The sequence below is a fragment of the Carassius auratus genome, unplaced genomic scaffold, assembly GCF_003368295.1.
Source record: "Carassius auratus strain Wakin unplaced genomic scaffold, ASM336829v1 scaf_tig00014789, whole genome shotgun sequence".
NCBI classification, from domain to species: Eukaryota; Metazoa; Chordata; class Actinopteri; order Cypriniformes; family Cyprinidae; genus Carassius; species Carassius auratus.
Window position 1 is genome coordinate 9,915 of NW_020524526.1, and position 15,130 is coordinate 25,044.

General features: G+C 37.2%; 2 protein-coding genes and 1 long non-coding RNA gene across 3 annotated transcripts; all 3 read left to right on the forward strand.

Annotated features, from left to right (window-relative positions):
• Positions 1-634: 634 nt before the first annotated feature.
• On the forward strand, positions 635-3,788 carry LOC113074461 (CD48 antigen-like). The gene is made up of 3 exons (XM_026247303.1): positions 635-737; positions 930-1,265; positions 3,466-3,788. Exons 1-3 carry the CDS (start codon positions 689-691, stop codon positions 3,786-3,788), a joined length of 708 nt encoding a protein of 235 aa, XP_026103088.1. The 5' UTR covers positions 635-688.
• A 7,726-nt stretch (positions 3,789-11,514) lies between these two features.
• Positions 11,515-12,875, forward strand: LOC113074482 (uncharacterized). The gene is made up of 3 exons (XR_003280654.1): positions 11,515-11,631; positions 12,332-12,368; positions 12,779-12,875. It is a non-coding gene; the product is annotated as an uncharacterized LOC113074482 (long non-coding RNA).
• Positions 12,876-13,669: 794 nt separating this feature from the next.
• On the forward strand, positions 13,670-15,130 carry LOC113074478 (uncharacterized). The gene is made up of 4 exons (XM_026247318.1): positions 13,670-14,036; positions 14,184-14,250; positions 14,401-14,566; positions 15,030-15,130. The coding sequence occupies exons 1-4, from the start codon at positions 13,671-13,673 to the stop codon at positions 15,121-15,123; spliced, it is 693 nt and encodes a 230-aa protein (XP_026103103.1). The 5' UTR covers position 13,670; the 3' UTR covers positions 15,124-15,130.

The following is a 15,130-nucleotide window of genomic DNA, read 5'->3' on the forward strand; positions in this document are numbered from 1 at the left end:
AACGTCATTATGGCATTTGATGTTGGAAAAGAAACAAATACTTCAAATGTTGCGTTTCCAAATGAGAAAGCACGTCCGTTCAGCGAGTTCTGTACTCCGTCATTGAAACGGGTATCCGTGTGTGGACCACGGGAGGTCAGTGTCATTGACTTGCGTTGGAGAAATATCCGTGGCCGGGTCACGGAATTTGGGGCAATTCCGTGATGGCTTCACGGATTTTGAGTTAAGGGCCCGTGGACATTTCACGGAATTCTGTGAGACCAGGTTGGATTGGTTGATGTAATAGTGACGTTAGGTTTAGGGGTGGGGTTGGGTAAGAGGAATCATTTAGATTGTATGATTCAGAAACACCCAGCAGTTTGAAAACACCCACATGGTGATAAACGCACACTTTTGCTCTGCAGAGACCTAAGTCTCGTTGAGATTGGAAATGGTGGCCCCGCCTCTGCAATTCTCTCTTTTGCGATTGGTTGTCAGATTGAACCAATCACAAATGTTTCTGCCCTCAGGACAACTTTGAGTCGAGAAAATTCCCACCTGACATAAAGCCACACGCCCTTCCCTCCATTTCTTCCTTTGTTTGAACAGACTTACTTCTGCTTTTGCAACTGTCGTTTTTAACGCACGTTTTCCACGGAGCTATGAGGACTTTAATTATCAGAAATCTGTCGGACATCATTTGAATAGTATGCATTCAGATGCTGCTTTCATCTGTCTATGGATTCTTATCACAAATGGTAAGCTGGATTGCGTTTCATGTTGGGAGGTCTTGACTGGAAAAGCCCGCAAATATGTAGTGTAAAAACAGTATGTCTATGCAATGTGTGCGTATACTGTTTCTATATTCAATTTTTGATATTAATTTAACCCCTCCTTTTATTCTTGTTTGTTTATGACAAAGATTTTTCTTTTGCTTGAATGTGTTTCAGGTGTGTTTGATGTTAAAACAGATGAAGTGAAGTCAGTGTCAGTGACTGAGGGAGATTCTGTCTCTCTAAACACTGATGTTAAAGTACAGAGAGACGATCAGATTCTGTGGATGTTTGGACCTAAAGAGAGTCGAATAGCTGAAATCATTAAAATTGACCAAATAAACTTTATTTTTGTCAGTGATGATGAGAGATTCAGAGGGAGACTCCAGATGGACAATCAAACTGGATCTCTGACCATCAGAAACATCAGATCTGAACACACTGGACTTTATAAACTGACCGTCATCATCAGTGGAGAAACCTCACTGAAGAGCTTCAGTGTAACGGTGTATGGTGAGTAAACTGTCACTAATGCTAGAATTGAATGCTTAATTCTGAACTCTAGTAATTTCTAATTTCTAAATTTCTAGTTTCTAAATGTTAATTCAAATGCCAGAAACTATTTAATTACCAGCCAAATGATGAGATAATAATTCAGCTGCTAAAATGATCAGTCAGTGTCTTGGAGTAGAAACTGTACAAGCATTCAATTCGTTCTCAGCCTTGCATTTAAAACTTTGGTTTCATTTTGATTAGACTTGGAAGAAAACATCTGTGTCATGTTAATTTTTGTTATTTAATTCAATTCAAGTTTATTTGCATAGCGCTTTTTACAATACAAATAATTACAAAGCAACTTTACAGAAAATTAAGTTTCTACAATATTTAATAGAAGCTTAGAAGTGGTGGCTGTCAGTTTGTGCACGTATGACAGGATTTTTCAGAAAATTTAATACAAGACGTAGTCAGCCAGACGATTTATTTTTTGTTCTTTTTTTAAGGGGTGTGCACGGATAGTCGAACATTCGAATATTCGTTCTGCTCTAATTATTCGATAAATAAAAATGATATTCGCAAAAAAAAAAAAAAAGTTCACAATTAAACCTAATTTGGTCACTTTCTGTGATTCTCCAAGGCATATTTGAAGATGTATGCACGCAAAAAATAATTAATGAATTAATAAGGGGCAGTTCACATATCGCGCCTAAAACGCGTGGAAAACAATAGGTGCACCGCTTTCTCCTTCTTTCCAAAGCGCTCGGGCAGAAGCGCTCCTGAGGCGTCTGCCGTTGTGAAGCAACAATGACGTGCTTTCTCCATGAAGACGTGGAAATTTCAGCAAAGGATAAATGGATTGGCATCACAAAAAATCGCTTGCAGTAGCTCTGCTACTAAATTTATTTCAAAATGGCAATTCATATATAGCTATGGTTGGCTGTTCCTTCATCTTGGCTGAGCTTTCAAAGTTGTTACGGGAAAGGATGAAGCTGATTGGTTGGTTCTTGTCACATGACCTGCGGTGCGCTTGCGGCATTCTGAAAAGTTGAGATGTTTTTAACTCGATGCGGTGCGGACGCGCCTGGAAAAAACGGCCGTGTCGCATCGCGACCGCATCGCTTCAATTATGAGCGTGCATACCGGGTGCCTACATTGGAAATAACGAACATGAGAGCCCAAAAGATGCGATATGTGAACGGCCCCTAAGAACTGCGGTCTTCTTCAAATATGCCGTGGAGAATCACAGAAAGTGACCGAATTGAAGAACATTGTTGCGGCATCTCTCAAGCAACGAATAAACACCGCTAACTTGGAGAATGCAGTGAAAACTCCTCTTCTCGCGTCTGCCCTAGACCCTTGGCACAAACATCTCAGGTTTCTCGATGAAAACATGAGAGAAGTAAGAAAAAAAAAAAAACTTTTTGAACATTATCAGAACATTTTCCTTGATGTGAGTGATGCAGCCTGCCGCCACCAACGATGAAGAGGATGCAATGCTCACTCGTCGGAAAAGGCTGAGCCATTTCTTCAGCGATGATTACAGAGAGTCCAGCCGAGATGAGTGGGAACAGTTCTTGCTGGAGCCATGTATTCCACCAGATGAGGATCCCATTCAATGGAGAAACGAAAACACGAAGCGCTTCACAAAATTATTCGCTTAGCACACCGTTATTTGTGAGTCCCGCCAACTTATGTGCCGTCAGAGCGTGTTTTCTCCGCGGCCGGCCTTATTAACAGACTAAGGAGTCGACTTTCCCCTGATCATGTTTACATGCCTTTATTTCTTAACAAGAACATGTAAAACAATAGAAAAAAAGCAAAAAAAGACTTGCTGACAGTTTTAAAGTTTCAAAGTTAAGTGTAGACTACGTTCTACAATTGCTGCAGGCTGCTTTACTTTTTTCTTTGTTCCCTTTTTTCTTTTTTGCTTTTAATTGCATTGTTAAAGGTTTTCAGCTACAAAACACGATGTGTAATGTTCAAGCTTATTTTGTGTAAGCTTGTTCAAAATGACAAACAATAAATGTTGCTGAAAAATAACGTCTGTCTCATTAAACTTAATTTAAATAAACGGCTATTTGAATATTCGTTTTTTTTGTGAGCTCAAATATTTGAATGTGATATTTGTGGAAAACGCCCATCCCTACTTTTTTTTTTTATTGATAATACTGAGATAACTCTTACTTTTACTTGTTCTTTATATATTGTTTTCCAGCTCCTCTTCCCTCTCCTATCATCACCAGTAACTCTTCAAACTGTTCATCATCATCTAAACGTTCATCAGTGTCTAATTGTTCACTGCTGTGTTCAGTTGTGAATGTGAGTGCTGTGACTCTCTCCTGGTACAAAGGAAACAGTTTATTGTCCAGCATCAGTGTGTCTGATCTCAGCATCAGTCTCTCTCTACCTCTGGAGGTGGAATATCAGGAGAACAACATCTACAGCTGTGTGATCAACAATCCCATCACAAACCAGACCACACATCTCAACATCACTCAACTCTGTCACTCATGTGCAGGTACAATAACCTATGATTAATCTCATCACCTGTACTGATATAAATATGTGACCTGTGCTTGCTTAATGAGTCACAATGAACAAATTTTCAAGAATGTTGTTTTTACATTCTCCATTAAAAAACCTTCAAAATGATATATGAGAATTGGACAGAAAAATGACTGAGCTACAGCCGTTTGAAGTCAATAAAGTCAGCAAAATCCATTTTGAGAAAAAAAACAGATTTGAAGTTTTCCGAAGGTTGCAAAACAGAAACGTCTGGCAACATGAATTCTTTCCCCCCATTTCTTTCCTCAATAATCATTACTAGATTAATACTCACAATATAGCTGTTTATCTTTGTTGTTAATAAGAACTGATGCAAAATAACAACAACAACAAAAATGTATTAAGAGTTTCTTAAGTTGTGATTTTTAACTTTAAACACTATTAGACAAATGTCTCCCAGATCTGCTTTATACTAAGTATTTTTCTCTTTTTTTATTTATTTTTTATTACAGAATCTCTCCGTTCCTATTTCACACTACTGGTAGTTGGTTTATTGTTGCTGGTTTTTTTGGGCGTGATTCTGTTTTGGCTCATCAAGAACCATAAACAAACAGCACAACCTGGCAAGTATTACTGCGACTGCATGTATCTTTATGTTGGAAAAGTGTTTATCATATGACCATCATTTCATGTATAATGTTTTATAGTTGAACTGTGGTTATTATTAAAACAGTTGAAAATGAAGACATACATTATGCTACAGCAACATTCGTTGCACATCCTTTACATCATACGGTAAGATGCTGATTTGCTGTGTGCATTGTGTCTCGTCTGTCTGCCTGTAGAAAACTTAGCATTAGAGAACTGATGGATTATTAATGCTCAAAGAAAAAAATAAATATCAATATCCATCTGTGCTTGCTTATTTCTTACTGTAACAGAAATTCTGTTTTATTTTAAGCTGAATTATAGATGATTTTTGTTTTAAAGCTAGTAAATCATTTAAGTGATATGTTTCACATGCATCTGCATCAGGCACTTCATGATGGACAACCCTTTCTAATGAACAGGGATTTAAGCTACACTCATTACTAACAGTGTGCAAATCTTTACAAATATGGATTATGTGACAAATAAATCCTGTGGATTTTAGTAACAACAGACTGAAAAGGCTTCAGTTTGTCAGTTAACAGTAAACCTGTTCTACCTGTGATTCACAAATAATGATGAATCTTTATCTTGTGAAGTAGTAAAATCTCCTGTAGGTTCCTGTGTAATGTTACATCAAACACCTGCTGTTTGAACTGGTCAAACATTAACAAATCATGGAGACTTTTCAACAATTTAATCATTTTAGTTTTTCTTCACTGTTCATATTTACTGCCTGATGAAAATTTATAGATCTCTAAAATAAATAGATCAAGTTGATTTATATTGATATTATACATATCCTATAGTGACACCATTTTACTCCCTTTGAAATATACATCAAGAGGGAAACTTTCTTGCTGTTGTCTTGTTGCTGCTTTACTGTACTTGTGTGTATATTTGCTGTATGACAACATGATCATTCATGCATGTGTGTTCAGATCATGTCATATTTGTTGAAGATTTACTAGTTGCATGAAGGCTTGTTTTATCACAAACTGCTCTCTCTGTGATTGTGAGATACTGCTCCCTTTTACAGTTTGTTTCAGTATTTTAATATCATAAAGTTGTGTCTGGCTTTGTGATTTGTTAATCATCTCATTCACTGATTTTTAATTTCAATTCTTTATTCTTTATTGGAAATCGTATTTTTAGGTGTAATATAGAGTGGCAGAGATAAGTTCAAGGCGTTGCAATTTAAGAAAACATGCAAATTGAAAAAACACCAGCAAATAAAAAAAACATCATCAGTTTGACAAAACAAGTGCTGCAAATCATCACAACACATGCATATAACAAAACGCGCTGCAAATCATCACAACACATGCATATAGCGAAACGTGCTGCAAATCATCACAACACATGCATATAGCGTAACGCGCTGCAAATCATCATAACACATGCATATAACGAAATGCGCTGCAAATCATCACAACACATGCATATAACGAAACGCGCTGCAAATCATCACAACACATGCATATAACGAAACGCGCTGCAAATCATCACAACACATGCATATAACGAAACGCGCTGCAAATCATCACAACACATGCATATAGCGAAACGCGCTGCAAATCATCACAACACATGCATATAACGAAACGCGCTGCAAATCATCACAACACATGCATATAACGAAACGCGCTGCAAATCATCACAACACATGCATATAACGAAACGCGCTGCAAATCCTCACAACACATGCATATAACGAAACGTGCTGCAAATCATCACAACACATGCATATAACGAAACGCGCTGCAAATCATCACAACACATGCATATAGCGAAACGCGCTGCAAATCATCACAACACATGCATATAGCGTAACGCGCTGCAAATCATCACAACACATGCATATAATGAAACGCGCTGCAAATCCTCACAACACATGCATATAGCGAAACGCGCTGCAAATCCTCACAACACATGCATATAGCGAAACGCGCTGCAAATCCTCACAACACATGCATATAACGAAACGCGCTGCAAATCTTTCACAACACATGCATATAACGAAACGCGCTGCAAATCATCACAACACATGCATATAACGAAACGCGCTGCAAATCATCACAACACATGCATATAACGAAACGCGCTGCAAATCATCACAACACATGCATATAGCGAAACGCGCTGCAAATCATCACAACACATGCATATAGCGTAACGCGCTGCAAATCATCACAACACATGCATATAATGAAACGCGCTGCAAATCCTCACAACACATGCATATAGCGAAACGCGCTGCAAATCCTCACAACACATGCATATAGCGAAACGCGCTGCAAATCCTCACAACACATGCATATAACGAAACGCGCTGCAAATCCTTCACAACACATGCATATAACGAAACGCGCTGCAAATCATCACAACACATGCATATAACGAAACGCGCTGCAAATCATCACAACACATGCATATAACGAAACGCGCTGCAAATCATCACAACACATGCATATAGCGAAACGCGCTGCAAATCATCACAACACATGCATATAACGAAACACGCTGCAAATAGCACTGACCACAATGGAAATGTTTCGATGAAACCTCAAAAAGTGTCGGACCTGACTGGGATTTGCTTATCGTGCAGTGGCTACTGGTCAGTGGAGTTGTTGGTGAACTGAAAGGTGATGTTTTTTTCTTTTCTTTGGGATATTATTAGCCTGAAAAAGCTGAATAATTACATGATTAAATGTAAAACTTTACTTAAGATGGCTGACTTTAATATCCTCAGCTAAATATAATTTCAAGGTTAATGAAAATAAATTTGCAATGCTTCATTAATTGATTCTTAATTTGCATGCGTCATTTAGTTATATGTATGTGTTGTGATGATTTGCAGCACGTTTCGCTATATGCATGTGTTGTGATGATTTGCAACACTTGTGTTGTCAAACTGATGAAGATGTTTTCTTCATTTGCTGATGTTTTTTTTCAATTTGAATGTGTTTTCTTAAGTTGCAGTGTGTTGAGCTTTCTTTGCCACCGTAGTAATACCCCTTTCGGAACTTCCTCTCCTGTAAAAAAAATACCTTTTATTGAAATTAAGCTGTGAAGTTCTGCAATTCTGTCCCACAAAAGAAGGCATGAAAGTGTATTCACAGACTCCATAACCAATAGTGGCAATGATACGAGTTGAAGGGATGAATTAATTGGTTTTCTAGAGCAGTTTTCACTGTTCTTGAAATTTTGTAATTTCATCCAAAATGGCAGTTTAAGAGCTAAGCCTCTTACCTTCAACTCCGTTCAGTTTAACAATATGAAGAATTTTCCGTCTGTATTTTGTTATTCTCAGAGAGATTTACTTTCTTCAGTTTTGTGATTGTGGAATTAACACGATTCCTGATTTTATCTTTGTGATTATTTTCCCACAGACACCTGATGGAGAAGACGAAATAGTGTTACAACACCTAAGCAGCAAAATTTGCCATATTTGTGAAAAAATAAAATAAAATAAAAATCTGACTTTCAGCTGAGTTTCTGAAGACCATCACTGTCAGATAACTATACAAGGAGTCATGTATTTCAGGGACTTCCTTTTGACACTTTGAGACAATTGAAATAATCGATCTTAAAAAGGTCTGAGAACGAGTGGATTCAGTAACGGCTTCATAATGCACAAGAACTGCCTACACAACAGAGTTAACTTGTCTTGACTTGGTCTCTTGAGCTCATGCTCTACAGCTGCCTTAAAGTGTCAGTGTTTGTGTATTTTATATTTCAGCATTATTTCATAAACATTGCTCTGAATGAAATAAACCTTTGTTGTGCTTTATGCAGTTTTAAGTATTTAAGTGTTTTTTTATTTATTTATATTTAATCACTTATCAGAATATTATCATGAAAATAAAGCAAATATAGTCTCTGATAGCATTTAGCATTACAAGACACACAAATAATAAATTGAATTCTTATATAAAGTTAACACATTTAAACCTGCTGCTTGTTTTAATATATATCTCTAGCAGTTACTGTTTTCCTGTCTCGACAGGACATGTTTCCACACCTTTGTTTTTTTTCTTTTGGCGGGGACTTTAGATGGGAACATGTCGAGAAAGGTTCAGAAAGGGGTAGGACAATGCAAATTTTTCTTGTGGTAAAAATGGGCCATTAGTAATTTCTATTGGTTTGGCTTCCTGCCTCATCTGTGTCCAGCTATTTTTAGCTGTTCCAAACAGTTCGTTTTACCGCTTGATATTGAAAATGGTTGTGTCTTACCATATTATTGTAATGTATTATCTTTATTATGAACGCTCTGGTTGTACTGCAAACAGTGTAACCGTTTACTGCACGTTGTTATTCTCCTCGTTATTTACCTATAACTGCTAATGACCCGGAAGTCTCATCCAAAAGCTTACTTCCGCATTGAAGAAAAAGGTGGATAGATGACTGTTTGTAATGAATGAAGGTCATACCTAACCCCACCTGTAATTATGTTTTACATATTGCTTAGGTCTGGTTTATTATTTTATTAAGTATTTGTGATTCTTCTGTCAAAGGCAGAGTAAAAACAATTTTACAGAGATGCATTGCAGTACATTGTGGCCACAACATAAATGAGTTAAATACCAGTAATCGTCAAAGCAAAAACACTCCATCATTCAGAACTATAAACACTGTGTGTATCATATTAATGACAGAAACGAAGCTGATCGAAATTCCGTTTGTTTCGAAGCGCTCATATCACCATGCTCTGGTGACAACTGCTGGTACAAAAAAAATAAAAAATAAAAAATGCAAATGTCACGAGAGCACAGCCATAGCATATAGACGAGAATCACACCAAGATTCCTGACTTGATTTTTAGTTGCTTGACCCCTAGAGTCAAGGTATGCATTCACCTTGAAAACTTCATCTTTGTTTCTAAATGCAATGACTTCAGTTTTTTTCTTTATTTAACTGAAGATAGTTCTGGCACATCCAACTATTAATTTCATCAATACATTGGCAGAGGGGCTGTATTCATCTGGTAATAAGGCTAGGTAAATCAGTGTATCATCAGCATTTTTTTCTTTCTCATTAATGTTCGGTTACTCGTCTTTCATTATACATAAATGTGCTCCTAATTACTAAATGACATCAGAATCAGAATCAGAATGAGCTTTATTGCCAGGTATGTTCACACATACGAGGAATTTGTTTTCGTGACAGAAGCTCCGCAGTACAAAAAAAGTGACGAAAGTGAAAAGTGACGTGACATTCAGCCAAGTATGGTGACCCATACTCAGAATTTGTGCTCTGCATTTAACCCATCCGAAGTGCACACACACAGAGCAGTGAACACACACACACACTGTGAACACACACCCAGAGCAGTGGGCAGCCATTTATGCTGCGGCACCCGGGAAGCAATTGGGGGTTCGGTGCCTTGCTCAAGGGCACCCAAGTCGTGGTATTGAAGGTGGAGAAAGAACTGTACATGCACTCTCCCCACCCACAATTCCTGCCGGCCCGGGACTCAAACTCACAACCTTTCGATTGGGAATCCGATTCTCTAACCATTAGGCCACGACTTCCCCAACATAATGACAGTGACAGAACAAAAAACACAATAGGAATAATAATAAAAAAAATAAAAATACAAATAGGTAGATAAGGAACGAAAATATACAAATTGACAATGTATGGCAGGTATATTACAATGAGCAGTTATGTATGTACAGGTATATTATGTGCAAAAAATGTGTATGTGTGTTAGATAAATGAGTGTATGTATATATAAATATAAATAGTGTAGTGTGTTCCACAGGTTTTTTTTTTTTTTTTTTTTTTAATTGTTCATTAGATGGATTGCCTGAGGGAAGAAACTTTTCCTGTGTCTGGTCGTTCTGGTGCTCAGTGCTCTGTAGCTTCGACCAGATGGCAACAGTTCAAAGAGAATCATGTACCGATGATTCTCTCAGCAGTCCGGACTACCCTCTGTAGTCTTCTGAGGTCAGATTTAGAAGCTGAGCTGAACCAGACAGTTACTGAAGTGCAGAGGATGGATTCAATGATGGTGGAGTAGAACTGTTTCAGCAGCTCCTGTCGCAGGTTAAACTTCCTCAACTGGCGAAGGAAGTACAACCTTTGTTGGGCTTTTTTCACAATGGAGTCAATGTGATCGTCCCACTTCAGGTCCTGAGAGATAGTGGTGCCCAGGAACCTGAATGACTCCTCTGCAGTCACACTGCTGTTCATGATGGTTGTGTTTCCAATATCAAACTTCATTTAAATATATGCACCTCTTTACAAGTTCAGTAAAATACCATACTCCGAAACGATGAAAAAAGATGAATACAAGAAGTACAAATGGCAGAATACCCAATGAGAAAAAAGGACTGCACATTAGGTTGAACTGTTTGTCTTCATTCCAGCTGCTCGCTTTCTGTTGATATGAGCACAGAACTTTTTTTTTTTTTTTACAGTTTTTCCTTCATAAAAGAGTAAATTAAAAAGATACACGTCTCATAGGAAATTAAAATTTTAGAAAATCACAAAGAAGCATAATTAGCAAAATCTATTATTATTGTAACCCTGGGTTAATTGAAACATTGAGAGAGGAAAGGCTATTGGAAACTTCTGTAACTGCTGATAATTCCTCAGGAAGTGAAGATGAAAACTATGGGTGTGTAAGTTGTTTATTTAGAATTAGTGGAGGATATAACGGTTTAATACTCTGTGATTCATTGGGTATATTAATAGAGGGTTACAGTTTAAATTCTTGACTGAAACTGAAGTTCATTTGCATAGGCCTATTTTATCATTAACCCTTTAAGTGCCTATTGTTGTGCATAGAAGAGTACATCAAACACTGCATTTGAAAATTCTAATTTATTCAGAAGTTGGTTGAATTCATACACTGTTAAAAATTACCAGCATTTCACAATAATTAACAGTATTATTTTACAGTAACTTGTTGTAATTAAGTTTCCCTGTAATATCCCAATGAATACCTGTAAAAACTACAGTATCCTTGGATTTTACAGCATTTAACTCTTATTTTACAGTAAAATCTTGCTATCTAAAACCTACTGTTATATCACAACAAGGTCTGTAATATCACAGCAACACAGTGTAAAAAATAAGTATTTCACATCAGTAAACAGTATTATTACAGTGAAATATTGTATTGAAATGTGCCCTGGTAAGTCACATGACATAACCGATCTGTTTTGAATTGAAAGCGCTGTCGTCGTGTCCCTCTTCTATTCCGGGCTGAATGGAGAAGGTGAGCAGCATGCATGTTTGCAGCACTTACACCCATGTTATTTTAATATAATTATAATATATACTTTCAAATAAACGTTTATCGCATGACACAGTTCACATTTTGTTAGCAAGTGCCCGGAATTGTTGAAAGTTCTCTCACAGCATTTGCTAATAGTAGTAACTTAATGTTAGTTAGAGTTACGCTATAATTTTTCATGTCACTATTTTATACTAGTTTATAAAACCATTGATGGGACAAACATTGCTATATGTGCACATTTCTGTAATTAGTCAAGGTTATCATAGATTAGCAGGGCTAACCGTAGCTGTTTAACTTTAATGACTTAGTGATTCAAACGGTCCATGATTTTTTTTCCAGCGGATATAGTTACAACCATTCACATTTTGTTAGCAAGTGCCCAGCTTTTTTTTTTTTGAAAATTCTCTCACAGCATTTGCTAATAGTAGTAATGTTAGTAATGAGTAATAATAGTAATGTTTCGCTATAATTTTGCATGTCAATATCACCGTTAAGACAAATTTGGTATTTGTAAAGTTTATAAAACCAGTAATGGGACAAACTTTACTATTAATGTGTGCACATTTCTGTAATTAGTCAAGGTTATCATAGATTAGCAGGGCTTACTGTTAGCTGTTTAACTTTAATAACTTATTGATTCAAACGGTCCATGAATTTATTTATTTATTTATTTTTTCAGCAGGTATCCTAGTTACAACATGACTGAGCTAACTGGAGTAAGTTATTCTCACGTTGTGTTGGACAACGGGAGGGTTTTAACACTAGGTTTCCCACTTGTCCTGATATGAATGAATAATAATTGTAAAAGTTGTAAATGCAATTTACATTGAGTTAGCAATCTCAAAGTGCTACAGAAAAAAAAAAAAAAAAAAAAAAAACACTATATATAAATACACCTTTCATTTTTGACATCCGGCTAGAATTAAATTACAATAATAAATGATCATATTCTGCATTCAAACTGAAATTCTTATTGTTGGTTGCCTTTGTGTAATTTCTCCTTTTCTTTCCTTTTCTTTCCTTTTCTTAGTTCTTTCCTTTAAGTAATCCTTACATTTGCTGCATGCTTCTGTCATAAGTACCACAATGGTGACATGTTTTCTAATTATCCCACCCACATTTTCAGGAGCCATCCAAAATCATTTGGTGACACTGGCAAGCACGGTGATACTGCTGGAGACGGATGTCACTCTCTTCTGCAACATGTAAAAATTAGAGTGGAGTAAAAAAATAGGAATAAAGCTCTTGCTCAACGCTGCAGAGAAAGAAGACCGCACACTGGAATGGCAGGAGAGGCCAGACTGGCAAGAGGTCCTGTTGACCAATACGGGTATGTGGCAATATGTATGTGGCAATATACATGTAAAGTCTGTCAATATTTGTTTGAAAGCATTGTATATGACCATGAATAACACTGAAACAGGACAAAACATACTTTTCTCTTGACTAGTTTATTGACACTTTGACATGGGCCCTTTTCACAGCAATCATGTTGCGATGTAATTACCTGTGATTATGGACTTGTTCCATTTAGGATTTATCTGAGCCAGGGCGCTGATATTGTGCATAGTGGCTCTCTGGCATGTATGGTTGTGATACACTAAATACATTGACCTTAAAGGGATATTCCACCTCCCCTTGAATAAAACAATTGATTTTTACCTTTCTCCTGTTCATCCAGTCATTCCCTGAGTTTGGCGATACCACATATAGCTCCAGCCTAGCATAGATCATCGGATTGGATTAGACCATTAGCATCTCGCCCTCAAAGCGACTAAGATTTCAAGAATTTTTCCTATTTAAAAGTAGTTTCTTCCCAAGTTAGAACATGCAATAAAAGTAAGGGAAAATGAAATGTGGTGATTTTCTAGGCTGATCTGACATGGAACTATACTCTCATTCTGGTGTAATAATCAAGGAATGTTGCTAACTTACCATGATATCACTTACCAGTGATATCACGCAGCAAGAGACAAATTTTAAATAGGACAAATTCCGGAAATCTAACGGGGGAAGGAATGAGTGGGGCAGAGAGAGCAGAACCAATGATGGAAAAGACATGCATCATCCTGCGGAAATACCTTAACAAAGTGCCTGCTGCAGCGATGTCTGAGATCAAACAGGAATGGCCATTTCTCTTCTCTCAGAAATGCCTATTCTCACACTTAGACCTCCTGATGGACGTTGATGTCCTTCAGAAGCTACAGGAGGAAATTAGTCGAAGAGGACAGACCATCCTGGATTACCGTGCAACACTGGACAACCCCAAGATCCGTGATGTTCTGGCCTGCTATGATCCAGACTCTGACAAGGCTGCCTGCATCCTGCTGCTCCTAATGTTGTACTTCAAAGAGCCGAAAGAGAGTTTGATGCTTGAAGTTCATGTAAGATTTTTTTATTCAAATATTTAAAATGCAAAATGAGTGATTACATTATTAACATTTACCTTGCATGATTTACTACCTCTGACCAATGAACAATATTTATCCTTTATCCTAAATCCATGCTATTGTGTGTTAACTATGTTACAGCCATGTGCCACTGCTGTGGACGTCAATACTGCAGAACTCCCCGGAACCCCGTGCTTGATCATTCAAGGTAATGTTACTTTGATCTAGTACCGATATTTCTAACTCATTATTTTGTTTTCATTCTAGAAATCTAAATGACCACAATAAATAATAATAATTACATTTGTATAGCCCTTTGTATCTTAAGCAGATCTTAAATTGTATCTGTTCATTTCAGGTGACATGATGAAGCCCTCTGGATGGCTTATATCCATCGAGGGACATGTCGTGATGGGCCCACACCCTTTATTTTTACATGGAGTAGCTGCTTTCTTCAGCAGCTATTACGTATTCAACCTTGAGTATCCTACCGCTGGATCTTCGACACTGGAGTTCATTCAAAGGTATTTTATAAAGATCACATTTAATCTTGTAATTCACATTATAGTACAGGCTTCCAACTCAATGATTGTCTTGAGGTCAAAAATGCTGACAAACAAGCCTGGTGAGACCATCCTGATCTCGCGAACTCATTCAATTTCGCTCTGCAGATCAATCTGGGTTTCTACACGTTATGCTGACAAATACCTGCCGGTCCAATCACAGCTATTTATTTAGTTTTGCTACCTCTCATAGTAAAAAATCAACCACTTTGCCTAACGCTAACCTAACCTGAGGCACCTTGGCTAAAAATGGCACAAAAAAAAAAAATTATGGTGAGTGTAAGATCTAACAAGTTTTTAATTATAAATCTATTAGGGTTCTATGTGGGGAAAAAGCACAGCAAAAAGCACACCTTGATAAATGCTGTCTGCAATACATACTGTAAGTCTATTTAAAACTGAAACTATCTTTGCTTATTAACAGGTGCTTCCTGGGCATCAATCCTGAAAGAGGCTCAAAGACCAAGAAGCGGACAACAATGAACCCTCATGTGAGCACCCTTTTTTTGCAGCGGTAGTTGTCAG

Excerpts from the sequence above, each read along its gene's own strand:
- LOC113074478 (XM_026247318.1), top strand. The coding sequence starts at position 13,671 with ATGAGTGGGGCAGAGAGAGCAGAACCAATGATGGAAAAGACATGCATC. Across the intron at positions 14,037-14,183 it reads GTTTGATGCTTGAAGTTCAT|CCATGTGCCACTGCTGTGGA; the intron begins GTAAGATTTTTT and ends ACTATGTTACAG. Across the intron at positions 14,567-15,029 it reads ACACTGGAGTTCATTCAAAG|GTGCTTCCTGGGCATCAATC; the intron begins GTATTTTATAAA and ends GCTTATTAACAG.
- LOC113074461 (XM_026247303.1), top strand. The coding sequence starts at position 689 with ATGCATTCAGATGCTGCTTTCATCTGTCTATGGATTCTTATCACAAAT. Across the intron at positions 738-929 it reads ATGGATTCTTATCACAAATG|GTGTGTTTGATGTTAAAACA; the intron begins GTAAGCTGGATT and ends AATGTGTTTCAG. Across the intron at positions 1,266-3,465 it reads CTTCAGTGTAACGGTGTATG|CTCCTCTTCCCTCTCCTATC; the intron begins GTGAGTAAACTG and ends ATTGTTTTCCAG.